Genomic DNA, 14,527 nt, shown 5'->3' with positions numbered 1-14,527 from the left:
GAACTCAGAAATCCGCCTGCCTCTGCCTCCCGAGTGCTGGGATTAAAGGCGTGCGCCACCACACCCGGCTCACTTGCATTTTCAGACCTTGGGAAGGAGAAGGCACAAAATGTAAAAGTGGGTGACTAGGGTGTCCTGCGTGGGCTTGCCTGGTGCCCTGAGTTCGTAGACAGGGATGAAAGGCACTGAGGCACCAACATGGGCTTTCCTGGAAAAAGGGAGCCAAGGAGAGACTTTTACTGTCCTCGCTGCAGCTTCTAGAGGCCCAGGCTGAAAGGAGTGAGTGTGAGCACAGGACTGAGCTTATGGCTCTCTGTAACAGCCACCAGGACATGGGTGGGAGTCGGTCACTCAGGCACGGGCCTTGAAAGGGAGGGTGGGCTCTTCACACCTCACGGCCTCCACTCTCATCCTCTGGACATTTCTCTCATGCCTGGCCATATGTTAGGAGCCACCGGGTCAAGCAGGGGTGACACGCAGGAAGAAGCATCCAGCAGGAAGTATGTATGGATAAGGCTCAGGAGGAAGTGTTGGGCTTGGGTAGGACAGCAGAGGTTCCACTTCCAGCCCTGGGCTCCAGACTCAACTGTCCCCAGGCTCTTAGGAACCTTAGTCTCAAGAGCTCTCTGCGTCTCCTGTGCATACTCCTCATACGGTCGCCTGTCACAGAGTTGTACTGATGAAATATTTGTCAGATCAAATGAAAAGAAAATGAGAGTGCTTTGAAAAGCACTTCAGAAGAGCTGGGGCTTGGAACTGAATAGGAGGAAGAAGTTAGGCAGCTGTTGCCAGGGTCTCCCTAGTGGAGTAGCAAGAGGAGGCACAAGCCTGGAGACTGGGAATAAGGTATCAGGGTGGTACAGGACTCTTGTAAGCATCCTTAAATGCAGGAGGGTGGAGAGGAAGAACAGGGCGAGCATGAAGAAAGGAAGGCCAAAATCCTTAGAGAAATTACCTATCCAAAGAATATACTTTCAGGGATCATTTCTATAGTTCGGTATTAATGATGATGGATCTATTTTGGCCTTACAGAGCTAGGTTAAGTAGCCAGAAGACCCATTGTGTTCTTCATGTGTGTACATATGTATGTATATATGTGTGTACATGTATGTGTGTGCACATGTGCGTATACATTCATGTCTGTACATATGTGTGCACATGTGTGTGCACATGTCTGTGTGAGCATGTCTGTGTGTATGAGTGTGCACATGTGTATATAAGTATGTGTGCATATGCATGTACACACATGTGTGCATGTGTGTATACATGTCTGTGTGCATACGTATGCATGCCTGTACATGTGTGCATTTGTGTATATGTCTGTGTGCATGTGTGTATATGTGCATATGTGTGTGCGAACTTCAGACTCTATAAGAAAAAAATTTGCTAAGTTGGGCATGGTGGCTCATATCTGTTAGTTCAGCATCAGAGAGACAAAAGCAGGAGAATTGTCATGAGTTAAAGGCCAGCCTAGACTAAATAGTGACTTCCAAGCCAGCCTGGGCTTCACAGAGTGATGCCTTATCTTAAAAGTAAATAAGTAAGACATAGAAAATAAATTTGAGGTTTTTTAAATTGTCGAGTTACTGGGTACTGTATATATAAGGTGATTCCAGCAACTGTCACAGAAAGAACACAGTGGCTTGCTGTGTCCCCATCAGTTACCACACTAAATACACCACCAACTATTCAGAACACATGTGTGTGTGCGTATGTGCATGTGAGAAACTGAGTCAAGTGTGGAAAGCTGAGCTGGGCAGGGCGGTCTCGGTCATCCTTCCGGCTGGAACTGGAACTGGACTGGAACCAGCCCTGCCTCCCACTGCTGCTGGGGACAGTGCTGGGTAACACACAGACTGACCAGAGCCAAAGCTGACACTCTGGTGCCAGCAAACTGAATCCCAGCTGTCAGTTTGTCTGCAGGTCCCTTCCTCCCATGGCTCCTTGCCTCTCTGTGTGAACGCTGCTGACAGGCTACCTGGCCCTGTCCTGGCACTTGCCCAGGATCAGTTCTCAACCTGCAAAAGTCTAGAGATAAAGGCCATCATTTGAGTCCTTGTTACGCTCCATTCCAACCTGCTAGTCCCGAGGTCCTTGAGATTCAGTTCCTCCCATCTGCAAAATGGGCCGACAACGCTTCTCACATGGGCGTGCCTTATTGCTACGGTGAGCTGTAGTTCACAAACTAAACACTAGCATGGTGGCTCAGGCCTGTGACCCTGCACTCGGAAAGTTAAGACAGGATGATCATGATGAACGTGTGGCCAGTCTGGGCTACCTAAGAAGCCTAGATTCCAAAAAGGAATGTGGTAGATGGCCAGCCCCCAGCTCAGAACTGCTGGGGTATTGTGTCTGTCTGGGAGGTGAATACCAGTGCAGAGGGTACAACCTCTTCTAAGCGGTTGTCTGTCGTGTCTGTCTGGGGTCTGCCTTCTTAGGAAAGAATATGCAGCTTTCCAAGAATTGGGTGACCCCCCGCCAAGCTGCAACCCCCCCTACCACCCTGCTGAGCCCATGCCCCACCCCTCTCAGCATAGTCCCCAACCCAGAATCAAACTCAGGCTCCTCAGAAGGCGGTGAGGGAGGTGGGGATGGAAGGCAGGAGGTTGGTTCTGAGCCTCCTGTAGGGTGTGCTGTGATCCAGGGCAAACGTGCCTGGGAAGATCCTGGGAACATCGTGGTGTCCAGAAAGAACAGGTGGGTCCTGAGCCTGGCCACCCAAGCACTCACCCGCCTCTTTCTGCATTATCTTGCAGGGAACTTCAAAGGTCTGTGCAAGCAAATCGACCACTTTCCGGAAGACGCGGACTACGAAGCTGACACCGCAGAGTATTTCCTCCGTGAGTCACACACGGTGTTTTAATCTCCCTTCAGCTGAAGGGTCCCTCAGTTTGTTCCTTCCGAGGATCAAAGGTCAGGCCTACTCCGTACCCTGGTTATGACAGAGGTCAGGAAACTGCTGCTCCCTCTGGACTGGACAACTCCTACTCATTCCCCCAAGTCTCTCCTGAAACCTCACCTCCTCCAGGAAGCCACCCCTCTTTCTCAGGGGTTCCCAGGCACAGCCCTTCATACGCTGAGAGCGTGGCGGGGGGAATGTCCTTGTCTGCTGGGTAACATCCCCCAGTTCTGCAGATGAGGGACATTCTCTTCCAGCACAGGGCATGGCCCAGAATAGGAACTCAGGGAATACTGCTCTCAAATAATAATGAAACCAGCTTGTACTAAAGAGACACAAAGAGAATTTTTCCTTCCCCCACAAGTCAAATCAAAGTTAAATCCCGCTGTAACCGCTGTGATCTTTAAGTCCCCCTGAGACATATTATCAAGAGAAAACATTTTTGAAGGCCCAAGGAAATTTCTCAAGCATCCCTAGAAACCAACACAGACCTTGTTAGCTATCGAAAGGGATTTCCCAGAGAGGAGCTGAGGGTCCTTGAAGCCTGGGACAGCCACACTGAAGGCTCTCAGACCGATAAGCTCTATGATGGGGGGGGGGGGGGAGGTTGCTTACAGAGTCCCAGGAACTGCTGCCCCGCCTCTATACCTGGGTTCCTCTCCTCTTCCCTCGCCAACAGCATCCCAGTTAGCATCACCCCGGATCCCGTTGATGAAAAAAACCTAGGAGGCATTTTCTTACCTGAATTGCTCCTGTCTCTTTCAATAATAACTACTCATATCAGAGGTGGCACTGGCAGGTCAGCCTGGGATCCAGTTTCCCTGAAAAGTCTGTGGAAAGTGGAACTGGTGAGGCAGTCAGAAAGGGAGCGAAAGAGAGCAGGACATGATTTATAGATTATTTGTTTATTTATTGACTTACTTATTAATGGTTTGAGGTTTTGTGCTGTTGTTGTTGTTTTGTTTTGTTTTGAGACAGGGTTTCTCTGTGCAACAGCTGAGGCTGTCCTGGAACTCCCTTTGTAAACCAGGCTGGCCTCACACTCACAGAGATCCACCTGCTTCTGTCTCCTGAGTGATGGGATTAAAGGCACGCACTTCCACGTCCAGTTATTTATTGTTTTGTTTTGTTTTGTTTTTTTAAGATAGGGTTTCTCTGTGTCACTCTAGCTGTCCTGGAACTTGCTCTGTAGACCAGGCTGGCCTTGCACTCAAAGATCTGCCTTGCCTCGGCCTCCCAAGTGCTGGGATTAAAGGCGTGCGCCACCACGCCCAGGTAGTTGGAAGGAAGTTTTGGTGAGAGAGGTGGAATATCTTAAGAGAGTTATCATCTCCCTTTCTTAATTCACTCAAGATTTTGATCTTAAGCAGAATTTCCACAGGACTGTCTGGATATCAGTCATTAACTGTTACTCTATCTGGAATCAGCCAATGCAATAAACATGCATTGGGTGCCTGCCGTATACTCAGCCTATACTGAGAAATAGGGAGGCCAGGATGGACATGTGAGACAGTCCCTGGTGCCAGTAAGAGCAGGCACTGTGGTGGGGGAGAGGGAGGATATTTCAGGGAGAGTGTCAGGTGTGATAGAAACAAGACCTGAATTTGGAAGTCAAAGCCAAGCCCCACCCTAGGATACACACACCTGGGCCCTGAGTCTCACCTGGCCAATCACAGTGAAGGATGGCATTACATTTCATCAGCCAGACAGGAAGCACCTGGAGGCAGTTTGTCTCATTCAGTACAGGACCCAGAAAATAATAGTTCCTCAACAAATGCCTCTCATGAAATACAGGATTCCTCTGGAGCACGCTCTGATGTGTTGAGTCTCCGTTTCCTTGGTGTTAAAGAGGGAAGTGTCTGGGGTATGGGCTCACCTTCCCCCTGCATCAATGGAAGCCAAGGCCTGACTTCAGTTCACTGAGCAACTTGGGGGTTCTAGAACATGCATAACAAATGAGCAGAGGTTTTCTGCGAAGGATGAGACAGGAAATGTTTTCAGCTGTTTAAACCACACTTCCTCCACCCCAGCAACAGACAGTGAAAGCCATTGATTAAATAGCCCTTTTCCTTTCTCATGTAGCCCAGGCTGGCCTCTAACTTACTGTACAGACTCAACCAGTTTCTGTCTTAGTTAGGGTGTCATCGCTGTAAAGAGATACTGTGACCAAGGCAACTCTTAACAAAGGACAACATTTAATTGGGGCTGGCATACAGCTTCAGAGGTCCGGCCCATTATTATCATGACAGGAAGGATGGCAGCTTGCAGGCAGTCATGGTGCTGGAAGAGTCAGAAGTTATACATCCTGTTCCCAAGACAGCCAGGAGGAGGCTCTGAGCCTAGAGAGCTCAAAGCCCACCCCCACAGTGACATACTTCCCCTAACAAGGGCATGCCTCCTCCAATAATGCCACACCTGCTGATAGTGCCCTTGCCATGGGCCAAACATATTCAAACCACCACAACCTAAACATTCCAATTCCCTTTGTTTGTTTGTTTGTTTTTGTTTTGTATCCCTGGCTGTCCTGGAACTCACTCTGTAGACCAGGCTGGCCTCAAACTTACAGAGGTCCACCTGCCTCTGCCTCCCCAGTGCTGAGGTTACAGGCGTGAGTGGCTTTGCCTGGTTTTTATTAAATGTCATTTATTAAGGGAAAATAGACACAGGATTTTTAGTCTTACTTCCCATCAAAATCCATTCACAAAAGCATGCAGCAGCCTAGGATGGTGGGGGGTGTGCTGGCCCTGAGCTATATAATGTGGTAGTCTGAGCTAGAGACAACATGGCTCTGGAAAGGTCAAAGCCATCACTCCTGTCAATCTATGCAGCCAGGGGGAGGTGGGAGGCAGGGCTAATTGCTCTAGAACAATCCCTGACCTCCTACATTCTTTCTGGTTCAAAAGCCCCTCAGAGGCTCCTCTCACCCCTTGTCTGTGTGTCCATCTCACACCTGCCTTATCACCTCACACTGCAATCACCCACCCAGCAATGTGGAGTAAGTCATGGTGAAATATTACCAGGGACAAAGCCTTGACTGCTGAGGGACAGCAAGGTGGGTGAGTCTCACCTGGCAGTAGGTAGAGCCTGAATCAGCCCAGAGCCCAGGTCAGTCAAACCCACTACCTTAGCTCACCTGCCACTTGATAGGCTGGGAGAGGAACGGAATTTTCCAGAGGGCTAGCTATCTGGGGAAAGACTAGGAACCTGTCTTAGTTAGGGTTTCATTGCTGTGAAGAAACACCATGACCAAGACAACGCTTCCATAGGAAACATTTCACTATGGCTGGCTTACAGCTCCAGAGATTCAGTCCAATATCATCAATACCAGAGACATGGCAACTTGCAGGCAGACATGATGCTGCAAGAGCCGAGAGGTCTACATCCTGATCCAAGGGCAGACAGGAGGAAGTTCTCATTCCACACTGGGTGGAGCCTGAGCACAGGCGCCTCAAAGCCCACCCCTACAGTGACACACTTCCTCTAAGAAGACCACACCTATCCAACAAGGTCGCACCTACTAATGATGCCATTTCCCAATGGGTCAAGCATATGCAAACCACTACCGTACCTTATGCTGCTGCAGAATTAGAAGGCAGCCTGTGGTGCAGCTGGAGCCTCTCACACTTCCCATAGGGGTATTTCCTAAAGTGTTACCAGAGTGTAAACTTTGGTTCTAAAGCGATCATTCATTCATTCACAGTGACACACTTACTAGGTCCTCACTCTGTGCCAGGCTTCGCTAGGTACTCTTGCCAGTACTAGGGATCTCTGGTGAACCAGAGACAGCAAGGCCCTTTGGAAAAGCTGAGTCCTAATGGAGGCAAGACGCAATGAGCAAGAGCCCATGTTCCTGCCTGACATGGCCTCAGAGAATGGGGTGGGGAAAGGCAGAGGAAGGGCTGTCACCTAGACAAGGGACCAAGACAGCCTTTCTGGGTGGGGTCAGGGGAGATGGTGAGAAGATGTCTTAGGACGAGATGACCCAACAGAGGGAATCGCCAAGCAAAGGCTTTGAAACTAGAATAGCGCCCCATCTTCAGGCAACACCAACAAGGCCAGCTTAGCCGGAGTCCAGCCTGCAACCAAGAGAAGAGAGACCTAGAAGGGCCCCAGCCTGGTGGGTCTGGGGAGAGTCGGGTGGTGTCCTTCTAAGTGAGGCGGAGCCTGATCTAGAAAGGGAACCTTGCCATCAGAGGCAGGAGACTAAAGGGTGAAAGAAATGGAGGCATGGAGGCCAGTTCCAGCAGTGCAGGCCGGAGAGAGGTAAAACAAGAGGAACATGACAGAGTTGGGACAGCCAAAGACTGGGGTGGACTGAAGGCAGGACAGCTGGTAGAAGGCTCAACCTTGAGTCCAAAGTAACGAACTCTGAACAGGACAGGATAGAAGGCAGGGAGGGAAGATAGTCAAGGCAGTGGAAAGGGCTCAGCGATACAGACACCAGAGCTTGCCCTTCAAGGCAGCTCTGCCTTTGGACCTCTGGATTTGAAAGGACAGTAGCCATGCAGGGTGGGATCCAGGAAGGCAGCGTGTGCCCCAGTGATTACAGAATCACAAGGCTGCCTGACTTACTTTTCCTATTGATATAATAAAATACCCTAACAAGAATACCTCAAAGAAGAAAGGATTTATGCTGGCTCATAGTTCAAGAATACAGCCCATCATGGCAGAAGAGTCATGGCAAGGGGAGCTTGAAGCAGCTGATCCCTCACATCCACAGCCAGGAAACAGAGATTGATAAACACATGCGGCCGCTCAGCATCTTTTCTCCAGGATCCAAGCCAGGGAATGGCGCCACCCACAGTGGGCGGCTCTTCATGCCTCAATAAACACTAACCATGACACCACCTGACTCTGCTCCACTCGGAGCAGGATCAGATCTGTGACAACCCCAACTCCCCACACCCACATGACTACAGTGCCAGGGAGCTGGAGCCCGGTGGGGGGGGGGGAGAGAAACGATGGCTGTTTTCATACAGTGTGACCTGGGAAGGCCACTCAGAGAAGCTGGCATTCAGGGTGGTGTGTCCCACTTTGCCTCCAACAGATGCCAGTACAGTCCATGCCCAGGGCTGTTCAAGTTTAACAATATTGATAGAGGTGAAAGGAAAGGGGCAGAGCCAGCAAAGCAGCCCCCCACCCTGTGTCCCGTCCCCCTCAACCCCCAACCCCGCCCCCAGCAGCTCTGCCCAATCCACAGAAAGAACTGCTGACAGTTCTTTCTCCATCTTCTTCTAAACTTGCTCCAAGAAAAGCAGAGATGTGAGCAGAAGTAGGGATGGGTGTGTGTACTGGCTAGTTTTGTGGCAACTTGACACAGGCTGGAGTTATCACAGAGAAAGGAGCTTCAGTTGGGGAAATGCCTCCATGAGATCCAGCTGTAAGGCATTTTCTCAAGTAGTGATCAAGTGGGAAGGACCCCTTGTGGGTGGTACCATCCCTGGACTGGTAGTCTTGGTTCTATAAGAGAGCAAGCTGAGCAAGCCAGGGGAAGCAAGCCAGTAAGTAACATCCCTCCATGGCCTCTGCATCAGCTCCTGCTTCCTGACCTGCTTGAGTTCCAGTCCTGACTTCCTTGGTGATGAACAGCAGTATGGAAGTGTAAGCTGAATAAACCCTTTCCTCCCCAGCTGCTTCTTGGTCATGATGTTTGTGCAGGTATAGAAACCCTGGCTAAGTGGTTATGTCTGTCCCTTTTGTCACTAACATTTAGGCTCTTCCCAACCCAAGACCACTGTCAAATGAGCTACACAGAGCGGCTAGGGGGAGCTGAGCCCTGCCAAACCTGTGCTTCCCAGAGGCCTAAAGCTTCCAATGAAGCTGCCACCCTAGAGACAAGTGCATCTTCCTCCTTCCCTTTCAAGTGTGAACGACTCCGCAGTCTTCCAGTCCTCCTGGAGGAGCAGCCTCCTTCCTGTAGACCAGGCCCTCCTCCAGGTGCTGAGGATGTGGAAGCTGACAGCAGAGGAGGCCTGGCCTCGGGCACTTGAGATTTGCAATCAACGAAATTAGCAAGTTCATCATAAAGCATGTTAGACTCCGCCGAGAAAGTCAAGCAGGAAAGTGGGGGGCGGGGGGGTTGCTACTTCAGAGTCAAGGAGGGGCTCACAGCACTCATGGGGGGAGTTTGAGTGATGATCTGAAAGACAAAGCAGAATGAGCAAAGCCAAAGGGGCCAGCGTGCCACCTCTGACCTCCTCGTTCCGCCAGGGTGACATGGGACAGGAGGGGGAGGACAGAGAGTTCTAGAAGGCTGTGACTAGACAGGAGTCTTAGAGCTCAGCTCCTGGTCAGCGAAGGAACCAGGAAACAGGGTGTGCCTGCTCACAAGCCTTCCTGGGGGCCTGGTACGAGGAAGGGTCTCCCTGAGGGGACAAAGGATGCCTGCATGATGCCTGCATGCCTGCATGGTCTTCCTCCCCAACCCACCATCTATCCGGAGTCAGAGCCCAGGTCTCCTAGTAATGTGAGAATAGCTCTGGGTCCCCTCCCCCTCCTCCTGGTTCCCATCCCCTTAGCTAGGCATGACGCTGTGGGCCTCACCTACCACCGCCCCCACTAGGGGTGAATGGTGGTCACACTGTCCCACTGAGCACTGTAGGCCATAGGATGTGCCTGTCACGGTGGCCTCTGCCCCTTCCTCAGTCTGAGCGAGGAAAAGGAGGTGATGTCTAGTGACCACCATCATCTTTCGAATGCCAACGTTATGTCTCTGCTAGGGTCTGCATCTGTGCTGTGTGCCCATGAGTCTAAGTGTACGTGTGTATGTATGCTCCTATGTATGTATCTACACATGTCCCTTTCTGTGGCAGAAGCAGGTCTTTGGGTGTTTGGGGCGTATCCCTGCTATGTCCAAAAGATGGAAATTTGTGTTTATTAGATTTCCTCATGTGGCTTGGAGTGAGGCGAAAAAAAAAAAAAAAATTCAGGGCAATTGGTTCAAAGCCACAATCTTATTGTAAGCACCTACTGTATGCCAGACACCCAAATCTTCAACATTGTATAGACTTTCATAGTGTAAGACAAAAGGGTGGGCTCAGGTCTCTAACTCTGGAGCTAAAACTTGGGGGGAAGAACTAATACAATTGGGTCTTACACACACACACACACACACACACACACACACGCACGCATGCACGCATGCATACAACTCACATACACAGGAGAGCAGGGTACCATGTTCAGCATGCCCATTACACACACGGCCACTAAAAGGAACTGACAGAGAAGGAAATGGGGACTCCAGACACAGCCACCTACCCCCTCCCCTCAGCATACAAAGTCGCAGCTGAGGGAGAGAGCCTCTTGCCAGAGACTGAAGCAACAGCCCCTCCTCAAAATCAGTCATAGCACCATGAAGGAAGGACATCTGACAGAAGGGGAAAGTAAGCCCCAGGCGGCCCTGAGGGGTTACCCAGGGATGAATACACTGAGATGGGCCACCAAGAGGCAGGAGAACAGAAGAGCCACGTGGGCAACATCAGCCGCCTGCTCTAGGCTGTCTCCCTGGCTTCATTTTCAAAGCCACCTCCTGAGGTTGGGATGAGGGTGAAGGGAGCTGGCTTAGGACATCACTTCTGAGCAGCCCGGAGCACAGTAAGCACTCAGAAGACATTAGCCATTGTGGTTGCTCAGTGTGTCGGGGTGTGTGATGACTGTGGGGCAGAAGACAAAGAGGATGGGAACAGGGCTGATGAGAGCACTTCACTTACCAGTTGGCTCCTCAAGTCAAAAGTAGCCTTTGAACAGAGACTCTGAAGCTGGGAGCTATAAACATTGTAGACATTCTCCCACCCCCACCCCCAGCAGAGGGAGAGGCTACCTCTGGCCAAGAGCAACCTCGGCTTCTGGCATCTCTGACTCCTGCAGTCTGAGACATCAGCTTAGCCCTGAGATGGTACCCTGCCCACCTTGTGTGCGGAGGAGGGTAAAAAAATGGTCCAATGCTCAGACTCAAAGCCTGGCTCTTCAGTGTTCGGGGCACAGCCAGGAAATGAGAAGCCAGCTGGGAAGCCTCAGGCCATGGGAGCCAGGAGGTGCAGCGGTAGATGGGTGGGAAGGGTCCTGGGAAGGAGTGAATGTGCTTACCAATAGCCTGGAGGGTAGAGAAGAAGGGGACATCCCAAATGGGATGAGTGGCAAATTCCCCTACCCTTCTCTAAGGCGGGATCAGGCCACTTGCCACTTGGGTCCGTTTCTTTTTCTGTTTTCCATTTTGTTCTGGGATGCTGGGAGTCAAACCTCGGCAAGCCCTCCACCTGTGTGTCACAGCCCCAGTCCTGGTCTTGCTTTCTGTTAAGATTCTTCTCCTGGGGGACATGGGGGTGGCACACACCTTAACTCCCAGAGGCAAAAGCATCGGGATCTCTGGGAGTTCAGAATTTGAGGATAGCCAGAAATACACAGAAAAACACTGTCTCCATTTTTTTTTTTTCCTTTTCTTCACTGGAACATGCAAAGCTTGAGGATCCCAAGACCAGGAGGGAACTGTACCCATGCATCTCAGGGTCTGTTTGCTGAGTGAATAAACGAGATACCTCCATCCCTAAGTCTGCTCACAGTACCTCTTCCTGCCACCAACCTGACTGCCCTGGCCCAGGCAGGGTTGACTCAATCCCGGCTCATATTTCTGTGTTCCCTGTTTTTGTGGCTGCTGAGTTGCCTCCTACACTAGCAAGCACCCACCTCAGGACCCCCACATCTCAAGAGAGGGCTAGCAATAGGACTCAGCCTATCGTCAAACCTGACGGCCTGAGTTCAAGGCCTGGGACCCACAGGGTGGAAGGAGTCTTCCACAGGTTGTCCTTTGACCTCTGCTCATAAATCACAGCAGCACACAGTGCTCCCCAAGTCGCCCTCTGTGTCCCCAACATATCTTCCATGAGGCATCACAGAGAACAAATGGATGCTTGACTATATCCCCAACCTGAGAGCAGCCTGATTCGTCTTCACAGTCACTCTGGGGCCACAATGGCTGATTCCCTGTCAGACAGATGGGAAAGCCAGGCACAGACCACACAGCCAGTGAGGCAGCCTGCTCTCTCTCTCTCTCTCTCTCTCTCTCTCTCTCTCTCTCTCTCTCTCATTCTTGCTCTCTCTCTCCTTTCTCTCTCTTTCTGCCAGTCTCTCTACACCTCTTTTCCTTCCCAGCACACACTCACACACACAGACACACACACACACACATAAACACTCACATACACACCCAACTTCCATTAACCATCCACTGTCATGGTCATTAGCCACACTAACCAATTGGAACAAGAAGGGGGTAAAGGCAGAATACAAGAGACTAGAAAGTTCCTCCCAACGTAGCATGTCTGCCACATGAACCCATTAAAATGGATCAAGTCCCAGTAGGTTGACGCTCACATATTTCAACACTGTGCAGAAACTGAGGAGTTACCCTCAGTGTGCTAACCACTGTGACTATTGGCGTACAAGCCAAGAGAAGTTGGTGATCTGACCTGGAGGAAGGATCCCAGGGATACAGGATGATCACAACGTTGGGGTCCTCGGGTGTCCCCTAGTGCAGTGCCAGCAGAGTACAGACCTGAGGGCAGAGAAGAGAAAGAGAAACAGAAGAGCCGGCAGCAGGCCGGATTTCCTACACCCCTGTTTCCTGAGTGTCACCCACCCACTCTGCCAGATGGAGAAAAAGAACAGCATGGCCTCTGAGTGTCACTACCCACCAGCTGTGCCCACTCCCAAGAGCAACTTCTCAGCGTGATGGCCCTGAAAGTTGGCTCCCTGAGGCCCAAGATCATAACCGTGATTTGCCAAGAGGACCCAGCAAAAGAACTAACAGAGAATGTTGGCTCAATTTCCCTAATCCTCACTTATCCGTACCCAAACTCACCTCTGTCCCACCCCTGGCCGAGACAAGAGGCCACTTCCAAAGTATGGTCCTTCCCCATCGGTCAGGACATTAGTCACTTCTGCAACCAACACAGAAAACATGAAGTTAACTTTGGCATGCCTGTTAATCCCAGCACTCAGAAGGCTGAGGCAGGTGGATCAGAGTTTGAGGCCAGCCTGGGCTACACAACTAGGTCTAGCCAGTCTGCACTACAAAGACCTTGTCAAAGGGGGAAGGAAGAGGTAAACAGCCGGGTGTGGAGGTGCACACCTTTAATCCCAGCACTTGGAAGGCAGAGGCAGGTGGATTTCTGAGTTTGAGGCCAGCCTGGTCTACAAAGTGAGTTCCAGTTAAGCCAGGGCTACACGAGAAACCCTGTCTCGAAAAACAAAAACAAACAAACAAACAAAAAAAAAAGAGGTAAACAAAGAGAGCCATAAAGGGCCAGAAGACACACTTAGCTTACCAAAGCACCCTCGAGTCTAATGGTCGCTGCAGCTAGTGAGAGAACCCACTGGGATTTACATCTTCTCTGGTCAGTGGCCACACACTGGGGATCCCCAAGTCTCTTCCGTATTAGGGCTAAGGACAGGAATTCCTCATCTGTGTCTATAGAATCCACATAAACTGCCTAACGCACATGGCTTTCCTGAGCCCCAGCTGTCTGCTCCACAATCCATGGATGTAGCCCAGGAAAACTTCAAACTAGGGATGTCTAAATGTGGGGATTCTCCCTTCCCCCTCCTTCCCCCTCCTCCCCTCCTTCCTTCTTCCTCCCCTCCTCTTCTCACCCTACTGGCCTGGCTTCACACTCCAAAGTTTGTTCTCTCCTTGTCTTCATATACTTTTTCCAGTCCACCTGTAAGTCTAAAACCACAGGGAAAGAAAAAAAAAAGTTAACATCTCTCCCCTACTTAGCAGCTTGAGACACCCGAGAGTCTGTCAGACTAACTCCCCTCTGCCTGTAACCTGGAGCTCGCCAGACTGGAGCAGCCCCACTGCTGTGGGCAGCCGCTTTCCTCCCGGCCCGACGTCTCGCTTGACTTTGCTTCTTGTGATGCAAATCAGACCCCCTACAGCCCTCCCAGGTCTAAATGCCCGGCGAATTCCTTTGCTCTGAAGACAGAGGCACACACTCTTTACCTTGACCCACAAGGCCCCTAGTGACCCAGGAGGCTCCACCTGGCTCTGAACCAGGCCTTGGCCTTCTCATGGGTCCTCGAGTCCCTCCGTGAGTGCCTGTGAGCCTGACCCTGTCTGACACACCACTTGGTGCTGGCCCTGTCCCACAGACACTCCTAGCAGCTGCCTCTGCTCTCTTGGGAGCTGCTCCCCACTGATCCCAGATCACTCTCTCAGGGAAACCCACCCTGATCCAGCTCAGAGAATGTACAGAGCCTAGGCAAGGGGATGCCATGTGTTAGACGGACAGGCCCGAGATCACAACACTTGGACAGACAGCCAAACTCGTCTAGGCCTCAGTTTCAGCTTCTGGATAATAGAAGTAAAGTGTTCACCACTGGAGACAGAGAAGGCCTAAAACTGTGTCTGTCACACACTCAATCCTCAGGACGTCTCACACACACACACACACACACACACACACACACCACAGTGCCTCATTGGTATCTTTCTGTTGGAATGTTTCATCCTGGCTCTATTACTATTATTATTATTACTATTATTACTATTATTACTATTATTACTATTATTATTATTCTCTAATCTTTTTTACAGTCCAGTCGCTATTCCCCTCCCGGCCCACCCTC

At 50.8% G+C, this 14,527-nt stretch overlaps 1 protein-coding gene across 1 annotated transcript in view; it reads left to right on the top strand.

The window, feature by feature from the left end:
* Positions 1–14,527, top strand: part of Cacng2 (calcium voltage-gated channel auxiliary subunit gamma 2) — a 124,140-nt gene that overhangs the window by 101,924 nt on the left and 7,689 nt on the right. The window contains exon 2 of the mRNA XM_021216800.2: positions 2,757–2,840. Coding sequence (XP_021072459.1) covers positions 2,757–2,840 — 84 coding nt within the window. The remainder of the gene's footprint in view (positions 1–2,756; positions 2,841–14,527) is intronic.

This window comes from Mus pahari, chromosome 17 (genome assembly GCF_900095145.1).
Source record: "Mus pahari chromosome 17, PAHARI_EIJ_v1.1, whole genome shotgun sequence".
NCBI lineage: Eukaryota > Metazoa > Chordata > Mammalia > Rodentia > Muridae > Mus > Mus pahari.
The sequence above is the reverse complement of the archived record's forward strand: the minus strand, read 5'-3'. Positions and strand labels throughout refer to the sequence as shown.